At 34.5% G+C, this 20,502-nt stretch overlaps 2 protein-coding genes across 2 annotated transcripts; both read right to left on the reverse strand.

Annotated features, from left to right (window-relative positions):
* Positions 1 to 11,208: 11,208 nt before the first annotated feature.
* LOC114761494 (L10-interacting MYB domain-containing protein) lies at positions 11,209 to 14,305 on the reverse strand. The gene is made up of 3 exons (XM_028950869.1): positions 14,035 to 14,305; positions 12,016 to 12,351; positions 11,209 to 11,937 (listed from the first exon to the last, which is right to left on the reverse strand). Exons 2-3 carry the CDS (start codon positions 12,343 to 12,345, stop codon positions 11,350 to 11,352), a joined length of 918 nt encoding a protein of 305 aa, XP_028806702.1. The 5' UTR covers positions 12,346 to 12,351; positions 14,035 to 14,305; the 3' UTR covers positions 11,209 to 11,349.
* Positions 14,306 to 18,198: 3,893 nt separating this feature from the next.
* Positions 18,199 to 19,348, reverse strand: LOC114761491 (NDR1/HIN1-like protein 26). Its single transcript, XM_028950864.1, has one exon. It carries the CDS (start codon positions 19,239 to 19,241, stop codon positions 18,609 to 18,611), a length of 633 nt encoding a protein of 210 aa, XP_028806697.1. The 5' UTR covers positions 19,242 to 19,348; the 3' UTR covers positions 18,199 to 18,608.
* Positions 19,349 to 20,502: the final 1,154 nt, after the last annotated feature.

The following is a 20,502-nucleotide window of genomic DNA, read 5'->3' on the forward strand; positions in this document are numbered from 1 at the left end:
ACTGCAATCAAAGTCTCTATCAAGTCTTGCGTATGCAATAGATCAGTAATTTTAGTGGCAACTTCCTTTGTCTGTCTGCTGGTCCTCCTCTTTCCCTAGTTATCTTCAAAACTCAGCACTGTAATTCTCCTTCACATGACGGTAGCAAAAGCATGTCGATCTCCTCCAAACACGGGCTTGCACCTACACCTTTTATTGAGTTGTGTCTATCCGATACTATTGTCACTTCTAATGATCCCGTAATCCTTTATGTTACTAAGAAACCATGCCCAGTCATCAAGCGTCTCACCTCCAACAATCGCATATGCAAGTGGGAATAATTCTTATTCGCGTCATACGCTTGTGCTCCCAAAAACGTTCCTTTGTACGGACCACTCAAGTGCATCCATCCACATATAATACCCAGGTCTGCCACCTTTCCAAAACCCTTCTACACAGCAACCGTATGTAATAATACAGCTTGAAATCTATTATCTGATGATGCAACCCACTTTGCTACCGTTTCTGGATCACTTTCCTTCAGCCTTTCACATATCCAAGGGATTAGCATATAAGACTCCTGCGGACAACCATGAATTTTGCCAATGCTTTCTCTTTCGCCCTATGATTGCTTGTTGGTAGTTGAGCCTCAACCCATACTCTCTTTCCAAATCCCGTCTAATGTCATTTGGAGCTTTGTGCATGCAAGAAATCAACTCATCTATTATGACTGCTGAAGCAAGTTTGCACCTCTTTCTCTGAGGGACAACTAAGTTGTCTTGTGCATAATGCAAGTGTTCACAGTTAAATCTTCTCACAACTAGGAATCCATTATTCTCACTTACACCATATGCTGAAATTTCCCAGGGACAACCATCTACACAGCACTTCACAATCATCTTATGCCTATCATTCTTTACGTACCGGTAACCAAACTTGTGTGCAAGGCTATACTTATATAATGCCTCTCTAAAATGTTCAGCACTAACAAAGGTTTGCCCTCTTGACATCAACAAATCTGCCCACTTTGATGAATCATCACCGCTATTGGGGTTGGCAACGTTTCCATACCTACACTTCCTATCAGTGTTGGCACATCTTGTACGGAAGATATGTTTATGTTGTCTGTGTCTAGATCCAATTCAATTGCAGATACTGACATTCCACAAGGGCCAACCAAATCATCTAACCTGCATAAACAAATACAGCTATTCAGTATTACAGTTCAATTTATCAAAATTGGACATATTCTTTCTTATCCTACACACAATCTTAATAAAACTAGTTGAGAACAACTTACTCTTGTACACTGTCCAGCTGTGACACTTGTGTAAAGTCTTTCTCATTCTCACAAACATAAACATGACCACTACTATTATTGTACTCAATTACTTGTCCAACACCAATATCGTCAACAAGATCCAAGAATGTATCCCGGTCAAAGCTAACTGTGTACTTCATTTTATATTCACAAGTCCCTGGCCACACATCATGAGCTACCATGCATTGTAGTTCTTCATATGTCATCCCTTCTCTAATCAATCTTCCAGTAATGATGCCCCCTTCATAAATGAATTTCCTTTCTGAGGTCTTTAAAAGTGCCCTCTAACATGAAAGATGCAAAATACTTGTTTCCTACTACTGCTAGCCATTTATCCTCTGCTGCTGCTGCACATCATTCAAGTATGACACAACGTACGTTTACATCAGCAATTTGACAATTGACAACAAGAATTAGTATTTTCACAACATTATATTGCTTTTTCTCGCACACACAACACAGAATTACCAAATTACCAAATTTACATCATACTATGTATTTTCACCATTCCTCTGCGCGTCTACCTGTCATATAACCCATTCCAGCCCACACACCCATTTCCCTTTCTTTTTCGCCTACCTATGTTCCTTCAGCAGTGCATTATTCTCAATATGCACCCACTTTTCAAAACATCACAAACACCACATCTTTAATAACTTAAAACAGCATCAGCATGAATTTCTTAAACCATAAAACCGTAAGATTTGCAACTCACTCCCAACCTACATGCCCATGCACTTAAACTACTCATTTCTTCCTCATTCACCCATCACAACCCACCTGTGCTAACCGAATCACACCAACAAAACCAAAATTTTAACAATAAAATCTTACCTCCCACGCCAACCTGACGCTACTTCCAGAGAACACGCAACACTGTAGGGCACACTTGCGACTTCTCTCTCTTGCACCAACTCTAGCTTGGAGTCCGAAAGACGGCGGAGGGACGGACCGAAAGTGAAGCTCCGCCACTGCGTTTTCTCAGCTCATGGTTGTCAGCTATCTCCCTTCCGCACCGGCGCGCTGCATGGGAGAGGTAGGAAATAACGCCATCTCCCCCCTTTCCGTCTTTCTTCCGTCTTTTACACCCGCTGATAATATGTCTCATTTCGGAGGAAATAAGTCTTCATTAGGGGCAGTGGCGTCATTTCGCTTGTGGAATTAATATCAGATTGGCCCCTTGGTCCTGCAGTGAGGTTTCAGAAAGTTTTGAGGGCTCTTTGAGATTATTTGTCTTCTGCGGTCCTACAGTGAAATTTCCCCAAAAAAGAACACGAGGAAGGGGATAAATGGAAGGAAAAATAACAGGAAAGAAAAACTAAAAATTTTGGTAACACAACTTTATTTAGTATTAACAAGTTTAAATTTACAAACGACAACAAATTTTTATTGACTTTTCTTATTTGGCATTTGCAAAATTTCAGATTCTTTTTTTGGTCATTGTCCCTAAATGGAAGCGTATGTAGCCATATGGGAACACAGCAAATGGGGTGTCTCAGACTTTTATTGATAGAAGCGTTGAAAATAGCGTATCGCGTGCGTGGAGGTTCATTCATCTTAGTCACTAAAACCTTAAGTCACGAAAAAGGACTACAGATTAAAGCAAAAGATATTGCCCAGTGAACTCCGTCCATAATGAAAAGCATCATGACAGGGAGAGCATCAAACTAATCTTATAAGGTCAAACTCACAGTCTTTACTTATAAAGAGTCTTTAGATCGCCAGATTATAACACTGGTGAAAAGAAGGCAAAGCATAGAATTGCAGTTGGGAGTTTAGTGTCATTTGAAGGGAGTGTTTGGAATACACTATAAACATCTTTTAAAAAGTGTTTTTATGTAAGGCAAAATAAACTTATTTATCTCGAATATAGTAAAATTATTTTCAAAAAGTTAAATCAAATACCCTTTTAAGTCTATAATTAAAGGGGCAGTAATTTTGAATTGAACTGCTTCTTCCATGAAATTGAGTGAGGGGGTACTGCAGAAACAGGAGTGGGGTTGGAGTGGGCGAATTCGTTCTGTCACATTTATGGGACGGCGCTTCACTTCTATTGGTTCTAACTTCTAACCACTCACTCATCTCTCAGTCCTCCTCACTAGTGCTACTCTCCCTCCTAATTTCTTCATCATTGCATTTTTCGCAAAAAAAAAAATCCTAAATTTACATCTAAAATACTTCCTTCAGTTAGCCTCAGATAACTAATTTACGGATAACAAACTGTTAGTTAAAATTAGCTATAAGTAATAAATAAGTTAGAAATATAATTTTGTTTCTAAATATGTTTTTATAATAAATGAGAAAAAAGATGAAAGAAAATGTGTACAAAAATATCATAAAAAACAATATAATAAGAGAGAGAATAAATAAGAACAAAAATAAAAAATGCGTTAAATGTTAGACAAATCTCAAATTAAAACTCATAAATAGAACTAGAGGAAGTATCACATACTTTCCGTTTCTTATTATAAGATTTAATTTTTTTAAATGGGCATGTTCCTTTTTATAATTTCTTCTTTGAGTTTATTCGAGTATTTAACGTATTATTACCTGTTTTACTCTTAATTTAATGCATTTAATACATTCTCTTTTTTTATTTATCTCATTATTACTCTCTCATATTTATCCATTTATATATAAGGGTATATTTGAAAAAAAATTACTTTTAGTACATATTAATTGTTTTTAATTAATTTTAACCGTTTTAATTAAAACGTATAATTTAGTTTGAAAAAAATTTATAACAATAGACGGAGGGAGCACCTGCCTAACTCGTGTCGATCTTTGATTACCCTCTTCATGATCTCCTAACACCTCCTATCCCTCTGATATAGGTACTCCCTAGATCCATAAATGGCTTTAAAAAATAATTAACATTTATAATTAATATTTAATTGTAAAATTTTTGTATTTTCATTCTCCTTCAAAATTTTATCAATAAGAATAAAGTTAAAGACAGATTTAACTATAGAGTGAGAGTAACTCCCATTATACTTTTTAGATACGTAACGAAGCTAAATGAATTGTCCAGTGAGTTTTTTTTTGGTTAAATAGAAAATTTTTTTATTAAAAATAATTTTATTTGAGACACTATCAAATACTAAATATATATACTATTTCTGAAAAAAAATTTTAAACTTTAATTTATCATATTATAAAAAACTAACTTTTTTCGGCTAGAGCCTAATGCCTTTTTCAGTACCCGAATACTCCTGGCCTAGTAGTGACTGGCTAGGTCACAAGTGAGGCGAGTCTCTGCTCTTTGAGGGCGGGGTTTCGAATCCTCACTTGTTAAAAAGGGTACCGAGGAGGGTTTTACTTGTCACCCGGCCCAAATCCGGACTAGTCGATCATTCGGGTACAACTGACCCAAAGAGGCTGAAGCCCAAAAAAGACACGGTTGGATACCGGATGGTTTATACCGAAAAAAAAAAAGGCCCTTTTCAGTTACAATGAATGAATCCAACCGCCACCTTCTTCTTTCTCTTCATTCAACGCTGCTGAAAACGGTGCCGACTTATCACGGCCTACATATGTCACTCATTGCACCTACCAGCCCTTTTTTTGGTTAAGAAAAACACTCAAACATCGTGGACAAAATTTTCTACGATTTTAAATATAAGAATTATTTTATAATGTAGCATTATAAAATGAGTCTTATATTTAGAACTGAAAGGAGTACATTCACAGCTCATGGTGAAAAAAAAAGGGTACATTCACCACCAAAACAAAAATTAAATACTCCTCCCATTCTAGATGGAGGAGCTACTTACGAAATTTATTTTCATTCTAAATATAAAAATATTTATAATTTTTTAAAAATTAATTTATCTTCCACTATCTAATATGATTATATGAAGATATTTTAAGGATATTATATTACATTTATTAAAATTAAGTAATTTATTAAACTTTTTTTTATAGAATTTTGGAAATATTTTAATATCACACTTGATTCCTAACGTAAGAACTAACCGAAGGCTGTTGGACTCTAAATATAAAAGTGCAATCTATTTTAGTTCTTTATATTTATGAGTTGTTTTTCAAACTATCCCTGTTGATTACACATATTATAAAATTTTGTATCAAAGGATAATTCCAATACAAATAAACACATATTTTTAAAAAAAATAAGTGATTTAACTAGTTTCTTTAATCTACCCTACACGAGATCAAAGGTGAAAAAATGGAAGGCTGATTTGGATAGGTGGAGAGGACAGGATGCTTCCAAGGGGAGAGCTGTGGGGAGTGTTAATAAAGGAGCATTTAGAACATGCTTGGTATATAATAGTGTGAAGGGTGAAAAGCCATTGAAGGCGTAATGGGTCGGCATTGGATTGAAGCTGGGAGCCTTTAGGACGAAGACACTACCGACATGAACCAGAAATTGCATTCCTATTGCATTTGCGGTTCCTTCCCCCATTTAATTTTCCTCAAAAACAAAAAGTGTTTGTTGCAAAATCACCTTTTGCCGACGCACATCAATATTCAATTCCGCGGCAGGAGAGAGGAGGATACTTGCTTGCTTGCTAGTACTCTATATTTTAAAAAAAAAGAAGAAAGAAACTGGAGTCGCCGGAACTGAAGGGAATTAAATGAAGAGGAGATGATCGGGTCATGTGCACAGCAGAGATGAGCTGTGAGTTGGGGACAGAACTGTTGTAAATGAAGCTAAGTTGGTCAGAGGATGATGTAATTAGGATGACGTTATGGTATGACGAATCTGTGACTTCCCAATTCCTACTTCCATTTCCACATATCCTCCTCCCACTTGCCCTTTTCTATTCAATGTGTTCATCTACCCTTTCAACCCTAATACTAGTATATAATAGAACTACTTTTCTATTCAATCTTCTCTTCTTCAATTTTATATTATCCTGTTGGCTTAAGTATAAATTATTCTCTCTAATTTTTATTATAATGTTTTGTTATTATTAACGAACATCCACGCCTCGTAAAGATTAAATAATTCATCACTTGAACGTTCATTAACGAGCGCTTTTAAAACTTCGATGATCACATTTAGATAGCTTCTAACAAGGATTGGACATACGTGGTGTTTGACGGACATAAAAAGTACTTTTAAAAACCGTTTTTATAAAAGTTGAAATAAAATTTTTTTCACATTTTATTTTGTATACTGTAAAATTACTTTTATAATTATGACTTAGTTTCATCCAAACATCACCATAGTCTATTATTGTGGATTTCTCATGTCAAGACGCGTATAAATCTAAAGGTATTAGATATCTGGTTTCAGACAGAACCCAACAGACATATTATTGCTCGTTAAATAGGATGAACGCGCGGATCGATTTGATTAGCTGCGAAAGTATTACAAGCTAAGCCCACAATTAGTGATAAGATTACTAACAAGATGACATGTAATTAAGACGTCTTCTTCCTTTTGTTTTTCTTTTGAATAAGATGATAATTAATTATCTAGAAGCTGAGATTTACAAAACAACTAACCAGAAGAAAATCAACCAGTTAGCCCTGAGTTTTGGTGCGCATAACATCCAACAAGAGGACTTTAATAATTTGCATGAGCCTCATTTCTTCATGAAGGTTATTATGAGCTTCACTAGCAAAGCAATTTAACTTGCCCGGCAGATGATTTTCCTTAACTGGTGCGAATCAAAGCTTCGACGATGTCTCAGTCGGAATATAACATGTTCCTCACCTCATTAATATCAAACCTCAAAGGATGTTTGGATATCCATCTACCGTAATCAGCCACATGGGTCCTAATAAGGAGTAGTCCACGTAAGCCACCAAGACCTTGTCAAACCCATGCCGTTCACATATTTGAAGAATAGTCAAGAGAGAGCAACTAGTTTTGCCGATTCCTTCTTGATTGGTCTTCAAATGCGTAAGATGTCGTATTCTATATTATCAAGGTAAGTGGTCTGTATATGGCGGTGAAGATTTGAGAGTTCCCAGATTTTTTCCCCTTTTTGAAAATAAGAGTTCCAAGGTGTTGATATTTGGGTGCCTAGAGAGATCGGATCATCCCAAAGTCAGAAATATCAATTCAAATCTCTCGTCTCCTGAACTAACGGGATTGCCTCTCCCACCAGATCAATCACTGGTCCCGATCGAGCTTTCTAGGGCAGCTTCCACATCTTCATAATTCATGCTTTGATTTGGCCGCTAATTAAACTTATTACTTAACAGATTTGCTGATCACACTTGCCCCAAAAACAAGCAAATTGGCAATCATATCATACTCTTCAATCTCACATGATTATCACTGAATGAACATCATCGCAATTTCGTGTTAGCTGAAGTGTTGGATCGGTTTTCATTTAAAGAATGGAAAAAGTTAAAACTAAACTTAGATCGTGACAGGAAATCCTATCTTTGCATTTATAATGATGAGATAAAATGAAGATGCATCCAGTTCATTTGAATTGATTATGGCCATGACCATGAAGGCGAGAATTGATCTCAACGCAACTTCACTGATTATTGTGTTGAAGTCTCTCTCTGTTATCCAAACCATTAGCTTAATCAACCCAAAAATGTTTTGTTTTGTCTAATCATTGACAGCATTATATATATCACTATATACCGATGGTATTAATCAGGGGTAAAATACTGAGATCAAGTTGCTTATATTTGTTATGTCAAATTACTGTGAAGCTCCAATAACAACAGAACAGTTTGTAAAGACAATTTTCAAAATAGGAAATGACGACTTCTCATTTGTTATTAAGATTTTTTAGTAGTTATTTCCTTTTCATGGGACTTTATTACAGTCTCCCTAAAAATATTAGGATATATGACCATATTTAATTAAAAAAACCAAACAATACGGCAAAGAAGAAACAGCAACAGTATTAAAGGTCCCATATTTCGTTGTCAAGATGAAACGGCAAATTTGTGTTAAAGGAGTCGGTCAACTCTTATCGTGTTGTTTACTCCTTAAGTCTTTATTAATTCCAGCTCAAAAGCATTATTTAGATAGCATATAAAAAAATATCCGTGCTTGGCGCGAGGGTCGTCTTTTGCCTTCTCTTTCTTGTTTTGTTTTGTTTGGGTCCGATCGTAGTCCCCGACAAAATTGTCTCATCATCAGTTTAACGCGCCAGATCCGTATGTGAAAAGGGCCACAAATTATTAATTTTTCGTACACCTGAAATTATGGTTTGATGTGGTGTGGTTTGATGTCATACAATATCTCCATTTGTATGTTAAATCACAAACCATACAAATGGATTCTAGAGACAAGAGGATTAGGTGGATCCTGGTCCCTCATGCAGAATCTTTAAAAGCATTATTCGTATCTTGTATTCATATTAAAATATTGGTTGATAATGAGTAATGAGTAATGTTTCTTGGGAAAATCACTAATAGGTCGCACAGAAGATAATTTATTACTCTGAGGTCCCATGAAATGTCAAAATCACTGACAGGTCCCAAAGGACTTCAGAGTAATATTTTCGTTTTGTAAAATGACATTACTGCCCCTCATATTCCAGATTCACATTTGCTCTGTCATTACGATTTACAACCTCAGCAACGACTATTAACAACCTAATGAGAGGGCGTTAACAACCCTAACAGTATCCGTTAACAACTTACTTTATAGAATTATATAACCTCTACATAAGAGTAAATTATAACCAAATAATATAATACAACAACTTTAACACTAAAATGGAAAGCTTTTTGATATCATTAAGAATTTTAACTAGATCCAATAGGATTATAGTAATATTTTAATGCGAATATCCATTTACAATCTCAACAGGGATTATTAACAACCGAATGAGAGGGCATTAACAACCTAAACAGTAGCCGTTAACAACTTACTTTATAGAATTATATAACCTCTGCATAAGAGTAAATTATAACCAAATAGTATAATACAACAACTTTAACACTAAAATGGGAAGCTTTTTGATATCATTAAGAATTTTAACTAAATCCAATAGGATTATAGTAATATTTTAATGCGAAGATCCATTTACAACCTCAATAGCGACTATTAACAACTGAATGAGAAGGCATTAACAACCTAAGCAGTATCCGTTAACAACTTACTTTATAGAATTATATAACCTCCACGTAAGAGTAAATTATAATCAAATAGTATAATACAATAACTTTAACACTAAAATGGGAAGCTTTTTGATATCATTAAGAATTTTAACCAAATCCAATAGGATTATAGCAACATTTTAATGCGAAAATCCATTTACAACCTCAACAGTAAGTATTAATAACCTAAGGAGAATTGTTAACAACCATAGCAGTGTCTGTTAACAACTAACTTTATCGGATAATATAACTTCTAACTATAACTAACTAAACTATAACTAAATAGTCTTAAAGTTAATCTTATATAGTTGTTAGAGGTTATATTATCCTATAAAGTCAATTGTTAATAGATACTGCCTAGATTGTCAACAGTTCTCTTTAGGTTATTAATACTCACCATTGAGGTTGTAAATGAATCTTCGCATTAAAATGTTGCTATAATCCTATTGGGTTTAGTTAAAATTCTTAATGATATCAAAAAGCTTCCCATTTTAGTATTAAAGTTGTTGTATTATACTATTTGGTTATAATTTACTCTTATGCGGAGGTTATATATTCTATAAAGTAAGTTGTTAACGGATACTGCTTAGGTTGTTAATGCCTTCTCATTCGGTTGTTAATAGTCGCTATTGAGGTTGTAAATGGATTTTCACATTAAAATATTACTATAATCTTATTGGATCTAGTTAAAATTCTTAATGATATCAAAAAGCTTCCCATTTTAGTGTTAAAGTTGTTGTATTATATTATTTGGTTATAATTTACTCTTATGTAGAGGTTATATAATTCTATAAAGTAAGTTGTTAACGGATACTGCTAGGGTTGTTAACGCCCTCTCATTAGGTTGTTAATAGTCGCTGCTGAGGTTGTAAATCGTAATGACAGAGCAAATGTGAATCTGGAATATGAGGGGTAATAATGTCATTTTACAAAACGAAAATATTACTTTGAGGTCCCTTGGGACCTGTTAATGATTTTGACATTTCGTGGGACCTCAGAGTAATAAATTACCTTCTGTGGGACCTGTTAGTGATTTTCCCATGTTTCTTTAATAATTTGTCATTTTGGGAGTGTTTAAATGAAAGAAATCACGATTTTAGAAGTGGATGTACAGAGGTGGAAGTAAATATGTTAAAAAAAATTTATTTCAATTACGTGAAATTATTTTTTTAAAGGGTTTTCTGAATCTCCCAAACACTACCCAAAAAAAGTAGAAGTAGTTTTTTTTTAATAAAAAACATCATTGTGAAGAAACAATTGGAGGGAATATAAATTGGGCGTACTTTGCTTTGGGTGAATCCCTACCGTTGTATCTGGTGAATCACAAGCCCTATGCTTTGGATTCACAAAATTTGGTTGAACTTTAAACTCTGGACCAAATACCAAAAATTCACAGAAGTGGGAAAAAAATTAGCTCATCTACTTTCATCATCTAATAAAATAAATTTGGCGTGGCAATTTCCTTGTTTCAATTTTTGATAGATGTGTTGGCATTAGAGATAACGGACGTTTTTATATAAATTACTAAGAATATTATTATCCATTTAAGCATCTTTGAAAGAAAATCCTTGAAGTAAAAATCAAGATATTTAATTTTAAATTTTAAAAATTCATTAAAAAAAATCTTTTGAAGCAAGTCCCAACCCCAAAAAAAAAAAAAATTTCTTCCAAGTACCTATATGTCAAAATCCACATTTAATTAACTAACTTGTTGAAAAACCTGACGTTAAGTATATTAGTAATAGCGGACAAGTTTCGTCCATTTTCAAACTCCAGTAATTGTTTCGCTAGAAATCATTTTAAAAAAAAAAATCCGGCGGTCAAGAATGCAAAAGATTGTGCAGAAAAAGGGGAGCAAGAGGTGAACCAGCAGCAGGTTGTGACTTTGTTGTAACTAAAGCAGTATCATTTCCAGCAAAAGAAGGCCATGTTATAAACAAAATTCGTAGGCTGTGCCCGAGCAAATCAACACTGCTCAATGCCACCACCAAAATGACCTTAGTCTAAGAGGAAGAACTTTTACCACACTTTCCTTGAATCCACGCCAGTCGTATCTGGTCACTTTTTAAGGAAATGAAAGTCTCCCTTAAACTAGGGTTCTCAAAGAGGTCCAATGCAGAAAGGTAGAGCTTCTGATCAATGGCTTCAATCTCATCCAGAGCTCTGATGCAATTTGTGATGGAATATTTATCATCACTTGCAGTTGAAGCAACCGTCCTTAGCCTTGAAGCAGCAACCATCTCTAACAAAGCCTCAGCCATGGCATCACACGTGTCTCGATCGAAACTGGGAGTTTGAGTCTCAGATGGACGTTTCTTTTTCCTATCTGAAGGATTCTTTGTTACCTTCTCTGGAGTTGAGGCATTCCCCTGCACTGGCTTTGATACTGATGATGGGTTTTCAGTATGCGAGACTCCACCTTCCGGACATGACGTTAAACCAGCAGCATTCGTTCCAATGGACTTGTCCAACTCTTCATAATGACTAGATTGAGCGTATTTTCCATCAGCAGCTGGATCTGTGAAGATTGTGCATAGCTGCTCATATATAGGGCAGTCTTTCACTTTAACTGCTTCAGGCCTATGCTGAGCCTGTGTATAAAACATCAGAATTCATGATAAGTATGGCGACAGGGAAAAAATTTGTTTCAATGATGAAAAAATGCTTACCCCCAAATCTTCCCAGAGTTCAAAACCAATGCAGCAAGAATCATTCATAACAAAGTCATTATTCTGATCATAAGCAGACTTCAAATTGTGAAAGCGCGTTCGAAGAACATCCAAATGCTTCCTCAGTTGATTATTATTGAAGTTTAGATCTGTCTGCCTATTAAACTCATCACGAATGTGATTCCATGTCTTCTTGTCAAAAACATTGTTTGGTCGATTCCCCAACTGAATCTGCTTGACAACCAAGTCGGCAAATATCTTGTCAAGGGATGCTGTCCATCTTGTCCTTGAGCGCTCTGGCTTGGGTTGTCGACCGGCTTCAGTTTCCATCTACACCTGCAGAAATGCATATAAATCAATACGCTTCTTATTGGCATTGCCATTGAAGGTATTTCTGGAACTCCCCGCCAGAATTTAAGTCAAAAGAAGAACCATAGTTCTCATTGTTCAGGAATAGTAATACGGACATGGACACAAAATCTGTGGAAAACAAGTAAATCTAGATCAAAAAGCTAAAAATACCCAAAATACCATTTAGAATTAACTACTCCATCCATTCAATGAATGCAACCTGACAGATGCATGACAAACAACACTGTAAATAAGCATACAATACCTACCATGAGTTTTGGAAAAATATCAAGCAGTAACATTTATGAGAAGCTTAGAGTTCACATGTTTGGCATTCTAAGGAGAATACATTTCCCAAGAAAAAAAATTTAAGAATAGAAAAACCCTAAGCTAGGGTTTTGGGATTGGTATTCAAGAAGTTCCAGCTGAGGAAATCATAGAAGATTAGCCCTAGTAACAGAAGGGAGTGAGGGTTTAGAGATTTTCCCCATAAGTAAATAAGCTGATAAATAAATATATTGCCAGAGTTAAACAATAGGAGACGTGTCTCAAACACAAAAGACAACGGACAACTGGAAAAACAAATGAAAAATTATTCTGAGACAAAAAATTGCTGAAGAAGAGAGAGAACGGAGGAACGGATAACAAATTCCAGGCAGAGACATAAGTAATGAAATTGCAACTATGGGCATTCAAATTTGGGGAGATGAAGGAGATTTGGAGACATACGCAAAGGGATAATCTAATTCCTTGCTAAAGTAGAGGGAGGTTCAATGTCTATTTAATGTTTAAAGAAGTGAATAGTTATGTTCATGATAGTCAATTTTGCAGGCCGAATTCTACTGAATACAGATCAAAGCCACGCAATGTTTCCAAATGTGAATGGGTTTTCTTCACCCAAGGATGTTAATCCTTCAGTAGTGAAGAAAATATTTTTTACTATGGAGTGTCCCCACACTACTCAAATATATCTCTATTTATTCATGCAGCTATCTTCTAAGGAATCCAATATCTAAGATAAACACGTACAAAAGTTATTATGGGTGGATCATGGATCTTTATTTCTGTAAATTCCATCTCATTGCATTGCAGAGTAGCTTTGAACAAATTATGTTTTAGAACAATTGTGCCCGGAGAAGGCTGAGCCTAACAAAGAATTTGCAGATGCAAAGTCGATTAGGAAAGAACACGAATAAAACATTTCTAAACAAAGTAACTTCTGCCCCAGTGCAATGTCATTGATATGGCACAAGATTCATAAGAGCTAGCGTACAAGATTAATGGAACAAATCCGTTCCTTCCTTCTGCAGAACTATCAGATTCATATGGCACCTGATTTCTAAGTTTTCATATGTAAAAATATATCATGCTCCATTACCCCCTCGTTGGAAAGGGGGGGGGGGGATGCTCTCACGCAGCAAAATGTCTCCAAAGAATGCAAGGTCTCTCGCTGGGTAAGGACTCGTCCAATAAGTCGTAACCCAAATAAGTATCAATACCCAGCAATAAATAATAATAATAATACAACGTCCAAAAACAAGGGTTTAGCACGACAATACATGAGTGGCAAAGTGGCAAACGAATTTATTGACATATTCAATAATTCAAAGACAATACCAAAGTGAAAGAAGAAGATATTGAAGATTGAGAGAGTGACGGCAGGCCTACCGGCTGCGCTTCGGTGGAGCCGTAGAGGGAGGGTGGTCGTCTGATTTCTTCGGTCGGGACAAAGCGGAGGGCGCTGTGGCAGGTGTAGCAGAACGTTCATGTACAGAGTCTTCAATTTTTGGGGATGTTGGAGTGGAAATGATGGAACTAGGGCGATGAGAATAGGGAATTTGATTCTGATTTGGGAGGAAAAGGATCAAGCCGAGGTTAACGTCACACAAATTCGAGGTAACCAGGATACGATTTCATTTTAGAATTGACAATGATAATGTTAAACTAAATTAGTTAGTTTATTCACTCATATAATTAATTACATCGCACCGCATCGCATTCTAATTATCATTTTAATTAAATTGTACTGTTTAAAAAAACAATTAAAATTAATTAAAAATAATTAATATATAACAAACGTAGTATTTTTTTTAAATATATCCCTATATATAAATAGATAAATATAAAAGAGTAATAATGAGATAAATAAAAAAAAATATTAAATACATTAAATTAGAAATAAAATAAGTAATATTGTATTAAATATTTAAAAAATAAAAAAATCTTATACAAATAATAAAACTATTAAAAAAATTAGATCGCAGGAAAAAAACTACATGAGGATATTACTGGCTAGCCCGAACCCCTTTAAGAATAAGCGGGCGGGTTACAAGCTAGCCACCCCTAACAAAATGGATTTCGATGTTGCACAGTGGAGGCCGCAGTGCGTACGGCCTTCTTCATGATGGACCAGGCCCCAACTAGAGTAGGAGGGGGAGGCAGGCCGGGAGTCCAGAAGAAATAAATAAATAAACAATTTCTAATACTCTTCCGGTCCTTAATATAGGACCTAATTTTTAAGTTGGTTTTGGTTCTAAATATAAGACCCATTTTTCATATTTATCAATTTTTTCTAAATTACCCCTATGGATACTCCCTCAACCATAATCAAGTAAAAGAGGGAGAGGGGGTATTAAGAAAGATGATTATGGTGTTTTAGGAAAAATGTGTCACTTTTCTTGTAATTAACTAACTTACCTAACTTCCTTAATCTAATCAAATTTGTTAAATGGGTCTTATATTAAGGACCGGAGGAGTAATATTTAAACTTTTTTTTGTCTTTACTACCCCTCTTGTACTTAATATAAAAATTAGTTTGACTTTTAATTTAATTTTAAATATAAGAATCTAATCAATTTGTTCATTTTTACAAAGATCGTCCTTGGAGTAGTTACGCATGTTAAATATTTTATCAAATGACACCTGATTAGTAAGAGTATTTTAGAAAAAATAATACATATTTATTACAAGTAATTAATTTAACTAAATTTTTTTAATTTACTTAAATTAGTTAACTAGTTTTTATATTAAATACAGTAACTAGTATTTTTATGCATCATTGTGGTATGCTGGAATCTTTATTTTCGCAGTTTTGAACATTTTTTGTTTTGGGAGTGAGGGTCCGTTATTTTTGCGTAGCCATTAAGTTTGGCTGTGGATTGTTTTGTTTGGTGGGTGGTGGGGGAAGGGGTTCGAGTATGCTGGGAAAAAGGCAGGGTGCTCTCAGTCTCAGCTTTTTTGTCAAAAATCATTTGGCATTTTCGTAAAGGAAACCTGTAGATTTCTAAGTCCTACTTTCTAACTTTCTTTAGGTTTACAAATGAGTTCCATGATACAATGACTCGATTATTTAACCATAATCCTACTGACCCTTCATGCCCAATGCACATTTAAAATAAAGAGTCTTCCCATCCCACATTTTGTCTCACACTTCAAGGCATTCCCTGACTTGGCCCGACGCCACTGTGCTTCTCCAATTTCACAGACGCTAAGCGACAAAATAAATCATAATTATGTTAATTAAAAAAAACAATTATAAATACACTTGATGAAGTAAGTTTATACTACCTCGGGTTCTCATATTTATAGATTTTTTTCAAGCTGAGGTAGTTCTTCTAATAATAATAGTCCTAATCAATATAGTTGATTAGTAAGGATATTTTAGGAAAGATAACACCTATTTATTATAAATAACTAAATTAATTTATTTTCTTAATATCCTCAAATTAGTCAACTAAATCTTATAATTAGGATTGAAGGTAATATAATTTATTGTAAGATTTTGAGACAATTAAAAAAAGGATTATTATGTTGTTTAGTCTTTACAATTTGCTTTTATTTTGATTTTTGTTGCTGTGCTTTCAATAAGAACATGTAATATTTTGTTTCTTAACGAAACTTATGATTTAAAATTAGAAGGACAAAAACTACAATGTGGCAAATTATAAAGATTAGACATTGTATTAACTGAAAAGAAAATTATGATTAAAACAACTCATGCCAATTGTTTGAAAATATTATACTCCTCCGGTCCTTATTATAAGACCCCATTTTTTTATTTGACTTTTTTTATTTGGTCCTAATTATAAGACCCCAATCCATTTTGTCTCTTATATTTATGCATTTTTTTCCAAGATAATCCTTCTAATAATAATAGTGTTAGTCAATATACTTAATTAACAAGGATATTTTAGGAATGACAACACTTATTTATTATAAATAACCAACTGAACTTACTTCTTTAATCTCTTCAAATAAGTCAATTGGGTCTTATAATTAGGACCGGAGGAGTAATTATTTATGCCAAATTCTTAAAATAAGATGCAATTTTTCCAGTCTTAGGATTAGAAATAACTATATTATTTTCACCAAAAGAAAAAAAGAAATGACTACATTGTTTTAGATTCGTTATACTACCTCCGGTCCTTAATATAAGATCTTGTTTGATTTTTATTTTGATCCTAAATATAAGATCCTAATCTATTTTGTGTCTCATATTTATGTATTTTTTCCAAAATAATCCTTCTAACAATAGTAGTTCTAACTAATACGCTTGATTAGTAAGGATATTTTAGGAAAGACAACACCTATTTCTTACAAATAACTAACTTAACTTTTTTTCTTAATCTTCTCAAATTAGTCAACTAGTTCTTATAAGTAGGACAGGAGGTAGTATAAGTTTAATCAAATTCAAAACATGAAAAGCAACTTTCCCTAAATCATATCCCACTTTCGCTTTTGAATTGCCTGTCCTTCATCCACAGTCAGTTATGGGGTCACAACAGCATCAACATGCTGCTTTATTTCCATTCACCTTTGACACAAATTTGTCTTTATTTCATATGCATACATACAAACAACATACATATATTTGCATGCACATCTGTGTGTGCCTTAATTACTTAATGTAATTCACGATTTTAATTTTATGACTAAAAAATCATGTTGAAAAATTCATTTTGGCTAAACAATATTCAAATCTATCAAATGACTATATTAAATTTTAGGTTATAGTAGCTGCATAAGAAAGTCATTAATTGGATATTTTTCTCTTTTGTTTCTTTTCTTCCCTGGACCTTAATACTCGGGCATTTGTCAATAATTCTATGCAGTGAAGTTTTCAACATGAAGAGAAATTTAAAAAGGTAAAAGCTAACAAGTTCAAAGGTACTTTCTCTAAAGAATAATTGTGTGTGATAGGAATGTAACGTGCTATAATAGGACAAGTGTGTGCGATATAGTGCCAGTCGTTTTCCATTTAAAATCTGCAGTAGTGTTGCTGTATTTTGCAAGAAATTGCTTCCCATTTTCAGCTCCAGTTGTACAGTTCTGGGTTTTTTTAAACTCATTAGAAAGTTATCTGACTTTTCTCAAATTTTTGGCACAGGTTTTCCAAGCAGGGGGAACGGAGTTTTTTTTTTTCCCCTCTTTTGATCTGCATCATATAATTTAATAGCATCAGTGAAAAAGAGAAGCAATCTGATCACATGTTAATCAATTATAAATGCATTTAACAATTGGGTTTAATAGTTGGGATGGAATGACTGTGACTGTATCAGAATGGTATTAGAAGAAGCATCTATCTGGGAGGTTACGTGCTAAAAATAAAAGGACAAGTGGGGAACTATTCACTTTAGCATCTTCTGGTTCTGGATATTCATTTACAGAAATGAAAAGCCATTGGGTTCTCATGATTCCAAAAAGAAGGAACAAATATAATTTGATTCATGGCTACCAAAAGTTGGATTCAAAGCCTACCAATCTACAATGTACGATTCTTGTTAAAGGCAATAAATTGACATGTATATAATACTGTGATATACATGCAGATTCTTTGAGAAGGAAAAAAGCTTTCAATTTCAATTTCCATACATATCTTGTGGGAATGATCCCATCCAAATATTCCTCAATCGAAATCACTCTTCTTCTCCCACAAAGAAGCCCAGGTGACCCAGTATCTACTCATGAATCCACTCCCAAAAGAAAATATTCCGCAGAGAGATAATGGGAAACAGAAAGAGAGTAGGAAAATAAAAGCACAAGCGATAAGATTTACAACAACCTAATAAGCAAGCAAGCCTTTTCATCTCACCCACGAGAAATCCCAACTTTTGGTCCTATCTTTCATATATTTTATATGTACAGAGCTCATCAGCATCAAAGCTAAACCAAAAGCTGAAAATTAAACCAGTAAGAAAAACTTCATTACTAATATTACTGCGATTCGTATAATCAGTTTATAATCAAGCATCGGTAGAACAGTGAGCCCCCTGGTTTGAACTCACAGGACCAAAAGGCACAGCCGGTCCAAAAGTAACGAATGAAACACAATTAACAGTAAACCTCGAACGACCAGACACCCAGGTTGCCACCTTCCATCGAAGCTTGCCATTAACCTTGACATTCAGAACCAGTCTTCCAGCAGCTCGATCACGAGCCACTTCATAAGCAAGAGAGGGAGACACAGGGAGGCCATTTCCCACCAAAGAAGCAGACAAGAGATTGCTCTCTTCGTTGCTCTGGTAGAAAGGAGGAAGGGAAGAATCCATTGTTATCTGCTGGCTCTTGTAGGCGGCGTACACTTGAAATTCGTCGTAGTAAATGCCCACTTTCCGATTGGGGTTTTTGGATAGGAGGGTGAGCTGAATGGTGGAGTTGAGGTAAGGGCCCGAGAGATTGAGCTGGTAGATGTCGAGTTCTTCGAGAGAGAACTGAGGTTTGGAAGGGCGAAGGATGAACCAGATGAGAAGGATTAGAAGCAAAATTATGGTGAAACATGAAGAGACGATGAACAAGAACTTCTTGTACTTCCTCTCTATGTGAGGTCCTTTCTTGATGGCGCAGTGTTTCGGAGAACTTACCGTGATTAGAGACATCTGCAAAACGAAGGAGGAACAAGAAAGGCTTGAAACTTGAGAAAGGAGACAAGTTTACAACGTTAAGGAAGAAGGGAGAGGATGGGTTTATTTATACATGCATATATATATACACACACACACTATTTAGAAAGAGAGTAGAAAGAAGCAATAATTTCGCTGGGAACTCTTTTGAATGTCAGGTCCTCCTACTGGTGGAGGTAAGTGCTTTGTTGAAAGTTGAAACTTGAAAGGCTTTTACATGGGGGAAGAAATCTTGAATTATTTCACCAAAAAAGAAAAAAAAAATCTGCAATTAGTGCGAGGGACGCGTGTTCGTACGTGTGTTGTTAATTCGAAGTTAGAAAACAGTAAAAGACTTCGCGGGAAATTCACCTGAATTTTCCTGGAAAAGAAGCTGGAAAAACCATTCCCCTTTTGCGTACATTTTGGGCACAATAAAGTAAGATATTTTATGCGGTTTTATTCTTAAATAAATACAAAAATTCATGTCCGTTAATTATTCTCAGTAATTTATTAGAGATAAGATCATACGTTGTTATATATGATTAAAATAATACTTACACAGTAGTGATGGAACTTGATTCGCACTTTTACCAATGAGATAAACTTTTATTTCCAAATTTGCTGTAGATTAACGAGGACAATGGATGATTAATGGAAATAAACCACCTTGTAAACCATATGACTGTGCAAAATAATGTAGGAATCAAAGAGGCTTTTACATTTTCATACATACATTATCATTGACTAAAAAATAGTATCTCTTATCCTTAGTACAAAAATTTTATTTCTTATATTTATCTATTTTTTTAAAATAGTATTTGTAGTAGGTATACACGTTGAAGATTTAATCAAATAGTAGTTCTCACTGATACATATGGTTAGCAAAAGGATTCTTAAAAAAACAATATTTATTTATTATAAATAACTAACTCAACAATTTTTTTAATTTATTCAAATTAATTAACTAACTATTATATTAAAAACCAGATAAAATAGTAGCAACGTACCAACAACAACAATAACGTTTTTTTTTAAAATGTGAAACTAACAACCATGAATTGTAGAAAATCTGTTTTGGAAGGCTGAATTGTGGAGAATCAATGAATCAATGAACACGACAAAATAACCCCGAACCCGTTGTGCAAAATCATAGGTGGTTGAGATTGTTAAACAACACTAATTAAAGGGGTAAGAAAAGAAAAAGAAAAGAAAGAAAGGTGGTGGCTGTTGTGTTCAAGAGATTCTTTTTTTCTTT

Source organism: Neltuma alba, unplaced genomic scaffold (assembly GCF_004799145.2).
Source record: "Neltuma alba isolate B1F8T4 unplaced genomic scaffold, ASM479914v2 tig00011122_pilon, whole genome shotgun sequence".
NCBI lineage: Eukaryota > Viridiplantae > Streptophyta > Magnoliopsida > Fabales > Fabaceae > Neltuma > Neltuma alba.